Genomic DNA, 12,558 nt, shown 5'->3' with positions numbered 1-12,558 from the left:
CTAGCACTGCTCGCCCTGTCAAAAATGGGGGGGGGGGTTCTGTTTTTTCCATAATTAAAAGGTCATTCTGAAATGTATCTGGAGTCCATTACTTGTTCAGTATGCAACTTTATCCAGAAAACGAATGGTTATATTTTGTGGAGCTCAAATCTCCTATGTCCTATAAACACATCACAGCTCCTTTCCTCTGCTGGGGTCAGCAGGGTCAGCAGTAGTTGCATTGCTAGCTTCTGATCGAGCTGGATGCTGATATTGGGTGCGTAACGTTGAGTGACCGTATCATCAGCCAATCAAATTTTGATGTTGACAGAACGCCCTATGTCACGCAGAGTTTCTAGTGTTGGCCTGGGCGTCGTCATTCAAATGAGCTTGGCTGATTGGCCCATGGGCAGGTGCGTGATGACGCACTGTCTGTTATTCTGGAATCTGGTTGATTTAACCATAGATATATATACGTAGATGGCGTATTGACTGCTGCTGCTGATTGGAGCGATGTGCCTACATGGCGGCCATCTTGGTACAGGGCCAATCACTCCTGCAGAGCATTATGTCTATAGACTAATGACGTGTTTGCACTATTAAAAAGTGATCATACATCGCTCAGTTAATTATAATAAAAATAAATAAATAAAATTGTTCATTGTTAACATATATTCACATGGGTTGTTTTGTTACAAATGTCAGACAGATAGACAGATACGTTTTTAACAAATCAAATCGTTTGGAAATCGGTCGAGATTTCAGTGAATAATTCTACTTAGAGATTATGGAGTAGCTCTTACCTCCATAGATATACATGCACTACTGCCTCTGCTAGCCCTGTACCAAGATGGTGGCTCTTTAGGCACGTAGATAAAGATATGATCGCGGACCTGCTTCGGGTGCCTTTTTCACAAGGACGTCATAGAGCGATTCATCATGAAGGATCACAGGATGGATTTCATCTACAAGTAATTGGTGAGTGCAAGTTTTTTTTTACTTTCTCTGGACCAGATTGACGCTGCTGTTGGTCTAATCTCTCTCTCTCTCTCTCTCTCTCTCTCTCTCTCTCTCTCTTTGTGAAGTAAATTTAGAACCATTTTTGGAGCATGTTTATGTCTGTTATAGAAATTGATTTTATTTTTGAAGTGATTTAGAAGTTTCCTCTAAGGGTGCAGAGCAGTCGGGCAGTATGTGCTGTTTTTGATGTTGTGTCACTTGCTATGTGCATTGTAAAGTGGGCAGTGATGTAAGGGAAGATGATCTGATGGCGCTGATGCACAGTGGTGTCTTGATGCGTTGCGGATGTTGATTAGCTGTCATGTTGGTGTCAATTAAGTACCGTTGCATAATAGTGGCCTTACATTGGATTCGCAATGTGTATGTATTGTAGGATATAGGCCTATATGTGTGCGGCTGCCCTGTTGGCTGTATGGCATACAATACTTTGCTTTATCGTCAAATATAAAATCAGGGAGGCCAAAATGTCACAAATGAACATCATACTGCATTGAAGAAGGCTTTAAACTAGCGATTGAGACCATAAACACATTTTGAAAACGTTTACTGAGGTTAGAAATCAAGTGAGAAGTTGGTGAATTCTCCATTGACTTGTATAGAGACGGAAGTCCTTTTGACATCAAAACAGTCGCCCCCTGGTGGCCTTTTGCGAGAATGCAGCTCTAAGTTACTTCCGCGTTGGCCTCATTTCAGAGGACCGGAACTCCTGGCCTGGGATTAACAACCTCTAGCTATAACCCTGCTTGTTAGAATTTCTTATTGCTGGCATGGAAGTGATGCAAACACATGTATCTCCACTTTTATTGTAGATACTGTACATGCAACATGTTGTGATACATCAGCACATGTTGGTTTTAACAGAAGAGTCTGCATCGTCATATATTGACATATTGGACATTCACAATCTCAGCACAGGGACTGGGTGCAGTGCTTTAGAGTACATACAGTACAAAGTATGTACATGTCAATGCTAAGCTAGCTGTGCATCAGAACATCAACAGGGTGTGTTCTGATAGGAGCAGCAGCGGTGCAGGTGATTATCTCTGGCGGAAGAGGCCTTTAATGCTTTCATGGGCTACTTAATGCAGAACCGCTTCCCTCATGTTGTGGTACGCCTCTTTATCCTTCAAATACATCTTCAGCTCCATCTCAGTCTGTGTGCGCATGACCTACAAGAAGAACATGGTTTAACTTACAAAATGCAATAATATACAATAAATTGTATATTGTTTTACCACTATATTTTCATTATGGACTTATCACATAAAGTTGTGTATTAGCATACCTCCAGGTCTCTGGTCATGGCGTGGTTGGGTCCGTGGGTGACCATCAGGATACGGTAGGCCTTGCAGATCATGCTGTGACCCATCTCAATCTGACCCCCGTGCCAGTGTGTGACGCCTGCACGCATGATGGCCATACCCAGCTGGGCATTGTTGGGGTGGTACAACTTCCTGTTGAAGAGGGGGGAAAGAGTTACTGAGTGCAGAGGATCCAGTGAGGATCATCCCCTCCTTTCTGAGGTGGTATACACTGTTTTTTTCTGAAAAAGGACAATTAAGAGCAACAGATTAGTTTGATGGTATTTCAGGCTGTTGTGGTGATAAAACAGTGTTAAATCAGTGAAAAACTGCACATTTATATATAGTAGTTATGGGAATAAGAACATTTCAAGAGGATAATGTTTATATGGAGGTATTATTGTGGCAATATTATTTGCAAATTTGTGAATTGAAACTGTGTCTCAATCCATGTGTGTAATCAGATCTTACCTTGCGAGACAGCTGGATTCTCAAGATCCTTAAATCACCAAATCATGCAAAAATCTATCTTGTCAGGCTTAAAGTCATGCGCATGGATGTATTATAAGAGCTGGATACTGGACCAAAAATGGCGCCCATTCAGTTCTATAGGAATTGGTCAGCTGGTGTATACGCCCAGGGTTGTTTCCATGTGATGTGGCCAACTTAATATGCACAGTAGTGTTACCCCCAGTGGCCCCACCTACAAGTTCCTCCTTGGCCCACAGACTTTACATTGTGATGATGATATTTTTAAATCACTTTTCTCAGCTCGAGGACAGTTCTACAAATATAAAACCTCCATGGATCAAATATTCAAAATAGAAAGAGTCATAATTGACCTTGTCTGCTGTTCGAGGTGTCCTGTCAGCACTTCCACAAGGATGGTCTATGGGGGAAATGTTTTTTGGTCCATAAGGGGATTTTCTCTGCAACTGATGTATGATCTTGTGATCTCGTGAGTCCAGCTGCCTTTCAAGGTGAGACAATGATAAACGGTGGTAGACAAACGGTTCATCCAATCACCTGCTGTTAGTATGTAAGTATGTACCTAAAGTCTGAAGAAACATGTCAAAGAATGATTGATAATAGACCGGAATAACTTGAGGTGCCCACAAAGGAAATCACATTCTGCTCAAACTCTGTACTGAAGATATTTGACCCTCTCTGTGACTGTATAAGACTCTTGTGTTCTGGAGTGAATCTTTGTCAGTGTCTCAGGCATGCAGACATGAACCAAGCTCGTATTAAAACATATATAAAGACAGAACTTCTGATTTGATTCATCTTTACCGATCCTCCGAGACAGTCTTCGCACTATCACCTGCCAAGTTTTTTTGAAAGTGCCAAACAGTTTCCAAGAACAACTTTTCAACTTCTGTTTTACCATCTGGCGTGTAAGGTTGTGTTCTCCCCCAACTCTGAGAAAAATCTGGCTCTTTAGCTGCTAGATGATCCGCTATGTTCACCTGCTGGTCATTAACTTTGTCTGTCAGCTGCTTGGTCTTCTGTCAGCTGCCTATTGGAGTGTTTCAAGTCACCAAACTCTCTTTACCGAACAAACTTTTGAGATTTGACTACCCAGTACAGTTTGAAAACATGAATCCAGCTGCCAACAACATGTCATCAAACAGCATTGCATTATGACAGAATTAAAGATGGAACGGTTTGACATGAATGCCTGAAAACATCTTCCTAAAGCAAAACACTCCATTACTGTATCTCACTGTCACTCACTTGTATCCGTCCACCATCTTGTGGACAAGGGTAGCAGCCTCAGAGAAGTGCTTCATGTATGAAAACACCTCACTGGCAATGCTGAGCACACGCAGTCTACACAGGTTAGTATCAGCCAGGACGTGGTTCTGCTTCTCCAAACACTCCTGACACAACTTTACCACCTGAGAGAGAGGGGGACAGGTCAGGACAGAGGAACTCATACAGTGAAAGACTATAAGAGATTTTGGACAGGTGTACCTCTTCATAATCCCCCTCAATGCGAGAATTCTCAATCTTTTCCAGACACTCTTTACTGAAGGCAACCACGTCTTTCACTTTATCAGCAGAAGGCTGAGAGGGACACGTAAAAACAAGGGAAAGAAAGACATTATGAAGAAAAGAATCGACTGTTTTTATATGTGTGTACTCCGTATGTCCCCTCTCTCACTTTGCTGCCCTCGCCCTCAGCGGCAGCCATCATCAGGTCGTCCTTGATGTGCTGGCTGCAGTGCTCGCAGGTGCAGTCAAAGTAGAAACGCTCCTTCAGCTTCTTCTGGCGATCAGCAGACAGATTGAGGAAGTCCACGTAGCTGACGGTCAGCTCCTCTCCCTCTGGGATTTTACCCAGAGCTCGCAGCTCAATCCTGAGAGACAAGAGGACAGGATGGGTCTGGTTTTCAGGATAATACATGATTATACATGTTTTATGATAGCGGTCTACACTGTCTGGATGGACCTAAAAGCCTGTCAGAATCCATTTATTTACCTTAAAAATACTTTTGTCTTAGACTTAATTAGGCCCCACAGGTTAGTTAATGTAGCCTAATGTTGATTACACATTAATTACCTATGTTAAATACCTTAAATTAAGGCCACATATTTATTTTCCTTTCCTTTCATTTTACATTACATTCACTTTCTCTTCACTTTATACCCATTTAACTTTACTTTCACTTTTTTTCCAGTTTCACTTTGCTTTCACTTCACTTTTACTTTACTTTATTTCAATTTCACATCACTTTCACTTTATTTTAGTTTCGCTTATTTAACTTTCATTTTATTTCCAATGCTTAGTTTAACTTTCACTTTCCTTTAAAGGAACAGTGTGTAGGATTTAGTGGCATCTAGTGATGAGGTTGTACATTGCAACCAACCTAATGCCCCTCACCCTCACCCTCCCCTTCCAAGTATGCAGGAGAACTTACAGTAGCTCTGAAACTCACAAAAAATGTGAAATGCCCTCTTTAGAGCTGGTGTTTGGTTTACTCATTCTGGGCTACTGTAGAAATATGGCAGTGCAGTATGGTGGCCTCTGTGGAAGAGGACCTGCTCTCCATGTATATATAAAAGAGTCATTCTGAGGTAACGAAAACTGAACAATTCTTATTTTCAGGTGTATAACGCTAATTAAAACATACTTTTTTTTTTTTTCATCTCAATAGATCTCCCTAATTCTTACACACTGGACCTTTAACTTTCACTTTATTTCAATTTTACCTTCACTTTACTTTACATTTCACTTAACTTTTACGTAACTTTAATTAGTTTTTACTTTACTCATGGAAAGTTTACGTGAATTGCCAACACAATGGTCTTAGCACTGCCAAATCATTCAATTAAAATTATTCATCTATATATTATGAGTACCACAGCTTATTTTAGGAGGTTAATCCAGCCATTGGTTGAGAGGTGAACAGCAGTAACACGTACCTCCTCTTAGAGTGGAGAGCAGAACTCACAGCTGACTGGCTGCAAAAGAAAGAGACAGTTCGTAAATGCATAAATTTATACAGTATGCGTTACTTTCAAAGGTCTGAAAAATGAAGCCAACTTTGAAGTGCCAAAAACTGTAGTTCCTCAAATGGCCAGTTGAGGCTGGCTCCTAAAATGAGTCGATCCCCAACTTTACAGCAGAAATAAACATGTTTACAGCCATGGACAAAAACGACTTTTATCTCTATAGCTAATTTCCACATTCATGACAACTGTACAGGGGCCTTTTTTAAAAATCGTTAACCCATTTAGACTTACAGTTATGCATAATTAAGTCAAGTTGCTACCAAGGTAACAACATAAACATGCCATAACCATAGATTCACAGAGTATTGGCATAACAGGTCAGCGTGTTTTTAGTTCGATGTCTATAATAAAGTGATATGATGATATACAAATATGATAATGATAATAATATGATGACATGATAAGTGATATAGTATCCCGGTTGTCAGAGGATAGATTCAGCATCACAAAATGGTCTTTATGTTGTTGTTTCAGAGGCTTTTCTTTCCTAACAAGAATTAAAATACTGGTAGGAAATGTTGAAGCAAAAGACCTTGATAAAGACTTTCATTGTGATTTTAAAGGAGCAGTAGTTGGGATACATACTTGCCATGGTTGAGGCTGATTGTGCAATTGGGCCAGCAGTCATGGTTGACCAGACACAGGTTGGGGAACAGACCCACACCAACAGCCTGCAGGCCTCTCTGATCACTCAGAGTGAATCCATTACACTTGATCTACAGAGACAGACAGAGAAGAGGAGGAGGAGGAGGAAGAGGTATACAGGGTTGGAAGGTGCGGTGTACAGGAGGAAAAAAGCCTCGCCCTGTGCTATATAAAGGCTCAAATTAGCACTGGTGGGTAATATTGCATAATGAGACATTCATACAATGCCAAAGATGCGTGAGATGTAGTCAGCAGAGTGCTTTTTGCTTCCATAAGACCAGTATTCCTGAAAAGCGTGCACGTCAGCATGGAGCTTCTTGAGGTCGTCTTCGGACAGGTCAGCAACGTGGTCCTCCAGCTGGTCCACTGAGACCAGCTGACTGTCTGACACGATGCCTGTGTCCTTGTGTATGCGCCACAGCAGACGGGCAGCCAGACTGAGCAGGGGAAATATGGATAGAGGGTGGGGGAGGGGGTGTTAAAAGATCAGTTATGAGTCAGAGATGATCTGATATACAGACGCTCCATAAGTGGCCCCTAAATTCTGCAATGTTCTTCACAGACGATGAAGTGAACTATAAAGTGATACAATTAACAAAAAACATACTTTCAAATTGCCTACTTCACTGATTTTAAAGATTATGGTCTGTTTGTTTGAGAGTACTACTGCATATATGAAAAAGCTAACTCAAGCTGACATCACGTGACTCAAGTGATGTCACGTGATGTCACTTGAGTCGGTGTTGGAGGGGCTGAAGACTACAAGCTTGAGAATGAAACAAATCTGGGGGTGTGAAGTTATCTCTGATTGACACTAACTAGCCTAAACGTCAGAATCAATTGAGTTGCATTGTGGGTAATGTAGGCACCAGGTTAAGAAAGCAGATATGTGGAATAAATACACTTTTTAAGTCCATTGTAAGTCCGACAATGTTATAGAGGCACAATGCTAATTGATGGAGGACTCTTTTAAGGGTAAGGACACTGGTGGTGCTAGAATGCAATGTCTGTCCTGAGAATGGCACTAGGTCAAAAGTCATAGGGTTATTAATTTCAAAGGACCTCATTCTTTGGCAGTATGAATGTGCTCAGTATGCCAATTAGCTTGGGAGACATCTGGTGAAGTTAACATTGTGGCCTTGTCCTGATGATCGTCAGGATTGTTTATACTCTGGGGAACATGAACATAATACCACATTTTAATCCACAGTAATATGAGCAGTAGTTGAGATATGGATCGAGTGTTAGACAAACAACTGTCCATGTGACTATCCCTTCACTATGTAAGTACACACTGGCCCTGACCTTATAAGCCAGAGGTGTCCAAACTATTCCATAAAGGTTCATGTAGCTGCAGGTTTTCATTTCAACCAAGCAGGAGCACACGAGATTAGACTCATTTATTCAACTGATCTCAGTCTTCAGACAGTTGATTGGTCAAACTGAGTGCTCTTGATTGGTTGGAGTAAAAATCTGCAGGCACACGAACCTTTATGGAATAGTTTGGATGCCTGTTATAAGCCTATGAGCCTGAACTGACTGTACTGGCAAATCTTTCTATTCTCCTGAAGAAATACGTATGTTATAGTTTGGATGATGTTATCTAAGCTAACCAGCAATTTGCTCTGTTTGAAGTCAAAGCACTGATCAGAAAAGGCCTAGACAAAGTGACATCATTGACACATGAAGAACACCTTCAGCTTCTTCTCAGGTCCAGGCAAGATGGACTCTTACCGAATGTTCTCGCTGGGTGCAGAAAAGTTCAACTTCCTGATGGCTCCACACTCCCTCTTATGTTCGTCCCAGCATGCAGTCTGGCAGGTGCGGTCACAATAGTGGGCGAACTTGCACTGGACGCAGCGGTGTAGTTTGGCCTGACGGCGGAAACAGCTGTGACACACCTGAGAGGCCAAGCTGAAAGGCAAACAGAGAGATCAGGGAAACATTACAGCTGAACTAAAAATAACATCTACTGGATGCCCAGTGAGAGGTGTTTGAATACTGAAGATGTCTGAATCATGTGAGGTGATGTCAGGGAGATGTCTCAGCTGGTCTGTGGTGTCTCACACCAAAGATTAATTGAAGACACCGTCTACTGTTTAGAGGACCTTTAAGATTTCAGTCTTACAGGATAAAAACAGTTCCCTTTCCTTATAACATGCACTATCTCCGACAGTCAGGAGCAAATAAACACTTCTACAGTTTCTAAATGTGTTAAAAATAGAACCAACAAAACAGCTGGAATACTTAAAATGTGAAAACCAATCCACTGGTTATGGTTTTAGGACACTGTGGATCATTGTAGATAATTATAGGTCTTTTTTGAATGAACTTGATCTTTCTTTCTACATGAGGCGTTTAGGTGCACAAGCAGACACATTTGCTAACTAATCATCCTCTTCCGGCAGGTTTTTATGACTTCCTCTTTATTTAGAAAGAAACAAAGCACCTCTCATTCAGTCACTGCTGTAGTGTTATTGACACAGAAGCATGGGAAGTACAAACAGACATTTTAAAGACAGACTTGCTGAACATAAACATGCAATAAAATGTATGACAAACAATGGTGAGACATTTCTATATTTTTAGGATTAATGGGTTTGGAGAGGGTAAAACCATTCATTTAAGGCACTTACTGTTCAATACACGTTCCTCTAATGTGAAACGTAATGCAATATATCCAGACCTGTTTTTGTAAAATATTCATCAAGCAAATAACAATTTATGCACAATGCCTATTTTTTGCAGATTGCATGTACTTAATAACTACAATCATGATTTCATACAGTATGTTTGGACATGTGAAGAATCAGATGCCAGTAGCGGTCAGTGTACTTACATTACACATAAACAAGAATGTACACATACAGAAGACAGTAATTAAATATGAACAATGTATTCCATATTGCTCCTGTTCCTGTATGTGTGAAGGCATGAAGATTGTTTTTTGTTGTTGTTGTTGTTGTTGTTATTGTTGCACATTTTATGATGATGTCATTGTTATTTACTTTATACTGCTCTGTATGCTATATATTACCACTACATACAGTAATAAAGCAGCAACCCTGGTCAGCTTCAGTGTTTTTTAATCTCTATTTATATGTTTAAAAAAATCTAAATAAAGACTTTTAACATAACTGTTACGTTTTAATTGCTTTTTATTTTAGGGAGGAATTAATGTATTGGTTGATCTCATTGCTAAATGCAATAAAGCATGGGTTCTTACCTGTAAAATGACTTTCATGGATATGGAATTTGGCCATTATAATAATATGATTTATTATGTACAAATAATAAACAATACATTATTCCAAAATAAAATAAAACTTTCGTGAACATTTTCAGTAATAAAAGCACAAAGTTCTTGCCAGAATATCCAATCACAATCGGGCAATGTCAAAATAAAAGCACGACAATTTGTGGACATAGGCAACCTCAATGTTTATTGTGAGCGGTTTAGAAAAAGTTTCATCAATGTTTGCTAGCTTCTGGTAAAGTACCCAGAAACATGTTTTCAAAAGAGGGAAAAAGGTAAATCTAGTTAATGAGATTTTCAGCCTTTTGGATTGTGACGACAAACAGAAGCTTGCAGTGTGTGAGTGAACACAAAGGTCTGAGCTGCAGCATGTGTGTAAACAGTTTATTCAGCTAAGTCTGTTCTGTCTGTCAGAGGGACAGTGAACAGACTTGTTAATGCTTCTGATGATAGTTGGAACAGAGTGAAGCCCTGTACAGCTTCATTCAAATACACACACATACTGCAAATCTTTCCTCTGTGGAGTTATGGATCATTCCGGTCTACATTCGGCAGATCCTCTCAGTGTATACCTGCTCAGTTGGACGCCCTCCCTGAACCAACATCCTGCAGCTACTAGCTCTTATATGGCTTTGACACTACGCTACCAGATCTGTGTTTCACATTCCACCCTGTAAACAAACCAGGCTGCACTCACCGTTACCCACGCAACTATTTACAGAAAAGACCAAAATACTATGAGCACTGCAAATGTTGCTAAATGCAAAAACTTTACTTGATTATGGCTTTGAAGAAGAAACATAAGCCTTGTGGGGACATGAAAACCAACTAGAGACAAATCGAAAAAAAATGAACTTCAAAGTCAAACAAAATGTAGGTACATCTTACATGAACACAATTAGGATAAAGGGCATGTTAGTTAAAATAACTGATTCATAACCCCTATTAGACATTCTAGTCTCCTTCATGAAAACATGTTAAATTACTGTAACACTACTATTTTTTTGGTAACAACATATCTGGGCAAACAAAAATTACATGGAGTTCCCCAAGGCTCCATACTTGGGCCTCTTCTGTTAAACATCTACCTGCTAACAACAAAATCTTAACACATTTTCGATAATATGCAGATGACACACAAAGTTACATAGATGACTAAGTGCATTGTACAAATTATAAGATGTGCCACTGCCAATGTTTCCTTCTGTTAAAGGAATAAGAGAGTTAATTGAGAAGGTCAATACTACACTGGTGTACACTACAGATTGACTTAGCTTAGTATAAAGACTGTACACAGAGGGAAACTACTGTCCATAAACCGACAATTCTATATTTCTGCTTGTGTATTTATTAAATAAACTAGATACAATATGTTAAGTGGTGAGTTTTACAGATGTTTTTTTAGCTTTAGGCTAGCTGTTTATGCTAAACTAAACTAATCACCTTCTGCCTTTAGCTTCATAGGCAAGAAAGTGAATATGTGTGTTTTCCAAAATATTTCTTATATTTGTCTTGCACTATTATTTATTTTCTAGCACCTTGGCCCCGGATTCTTTTCATTCTTTGCTATATTTGTGAAACTTGCTTTGCCTTTTCATTTTAGGAGCTGTAACATCACAATATTTCAAGTGCTGTGTAGTAGTGGTGGTGTGTAGCACAGAAACAGTATCTAATAATCAGATATATGATCCAAGTATCAAAGCACATATACATTCAATAGACATGGGGTCATGACACCATGCGAGGTTGACTGATGTTTTATTCTTCAATTAGAAAAATGAACTTTAAAGTTTGAATCCTTATAGTAGCGTGTCCTTGCTATTGGAGACTGAATCCAAAAGTACGTCACATGACACCTTGACAGCTCTCTCATTGCTGCTGTCATGAGAATTTGGGGTTCTACAAATGAGGTCACAGCCCAGAGAGGGTTGAGGAACTCTAGCCAGAAGTCAGAATGTCAATCAGACCTACAATGACACACTCTATATGAGAGGACCAATGTTCCTACAAGCACATCCTGCTTAAAAACTCAATAACCAGGAGACACATACCTGTCAAAGACCACAGCAGAGTAACTGGGTTCGGCGAAGACCACTTCCCCAGCTTTGAGGTCTTTGGTGGCCCTCAGGCCTCGACCTTTCTTCCCGGCATCAAACAGCTGGGCACTCTCCATGTTCCCCACAGTCATTGTACTGGCCAAACAAAACACAGAGGAGAGAGAGAAAGTGCCTGAGAGTGGGATGGGCCGAGGGCTAAACAAACTGCAGGGAGTGGAGAGTTCTCATCAAATCCTCACAAACATCCAGGATCACTTGTCCCCCCTCTCTCCTTAGCCCGACCCCTGCTACTGCCAAAAATAAATTCGCCCCCTCTAGGGGGTTGTACCACCTCCCCAGAGTGGGAAGGGGGATGAGCAGTGGGAGGTGTGAGGGGTTGGGGGTAGAGTTGAGGAGGAGGTAGTAGAGGTGGAGGTGGTCTGTGGGTGTCGTCCCCTTGTTTGGGTTGGTTCCTCCTGTGGTATTTTGGTCTGGGGCAGCTGTGGCCGTCTGTCAGAGGTACATTACATTACAGGACCCACAAGTGCTCCAACAGATTCAGTGACAGCGGCTCTGCTGTATTTCTTTCTAGTTTTACATGTACAGTGGAGTGATCACATCCTGTCACTCTAACCCAGCCAGTAAGCCTTTAAAGCAGCATTCATTGATTTGTATTTGGCCACATGGGTGGGGGGGGGATGTATGTGCTGTAAACACAACACTGACACATTATCACTTTTTAAGTTAATATGGTGAGCTGCTCCCTAGTGTTTATTTTACACTTGAAGCAGACACAGAGTAG

The 12,558-nt window shown here is 40.6% G+C and overlaps 1 protein-coding gene across 1 annotated transcript; it reads right to left on the bottom strand.

Annotated features, from left to right (window-relative positions):
* Nucleotides 1–1,784: 1,784 nt before the first annotated feature.
* Nucleotides 1,785–12,012, bottom strand: smyd1a (SET and MYND domain containing 1a). Its single transcript, XM_053340020.1, has 10 exons — nt 11,772–12,012; nt 8,199–8,378; nt 6,688–6,901; nt 6,405–6,535; nt 5,730–5,768; nt 4,468–4,663; nt 4,278–4,370; nt 4,038–4,201; nt 2,285–2,453; nt 1,785–2,168 (listed from the first exon to the last, which is right to left on the bottom strand). The coding sequence occupies exons 1-10, from the start codon at nt 11,906–11,908 to the stop codon at nt 2,079–2,081; spliced, it is 1,413 nt and encodes a 470-aa protein (XP_053195995.1). The 5' UTR covers nt 11,909–12,012; the 3' UTR covers nt 1,785–2,078.
* Between the last annotated feature and the right edge of the window lie 546 nt (nt 12,013–12,558).

This window comes from Scomber japonicus, chromosome 19 (assembly GCF_027409825.1).
Source record: "Scomber japonicus isolate fScoJap1 chromosome 19, fScoJap1.pri, whole genome shotgun sequence".
Lineage (NCBI taxonomy): Eukaryota > Metazoa > Chordata > Actinopteri > Scombriformes > Scombridae > Scomber > Scomber japonicus.
Note: the sequence above shows the minus strand (reverse complement) of the source record. Positions and strands in the feature narration are given on the sequence as shown.

Excerpts from the sequence above, each read along its gene's own strand:
- smyd1a (XM_053340020.1), bottom strand. The coding sequence starts at position 11,908 with ATGACTGTGGGGAACATGGAGAGTGCCCAGCTGTTTGATGCCGGGAAG. Across the intron at positions 6,536-6,687 it reads TCTCACGCATCTTTGGCATT|ATCAAGTGTAATGGATTCAC; the intron begins GTATGAATGTCT and ends CTGTCTCTGTAG. Across the intron at positions 2,169-2,284 it reads CCATGACCAGAGACCTGGAG|GTCATGCGCACACAGACTGA; the intron begins GTATGCTAATAC and ends TTCTTCTTGTAG.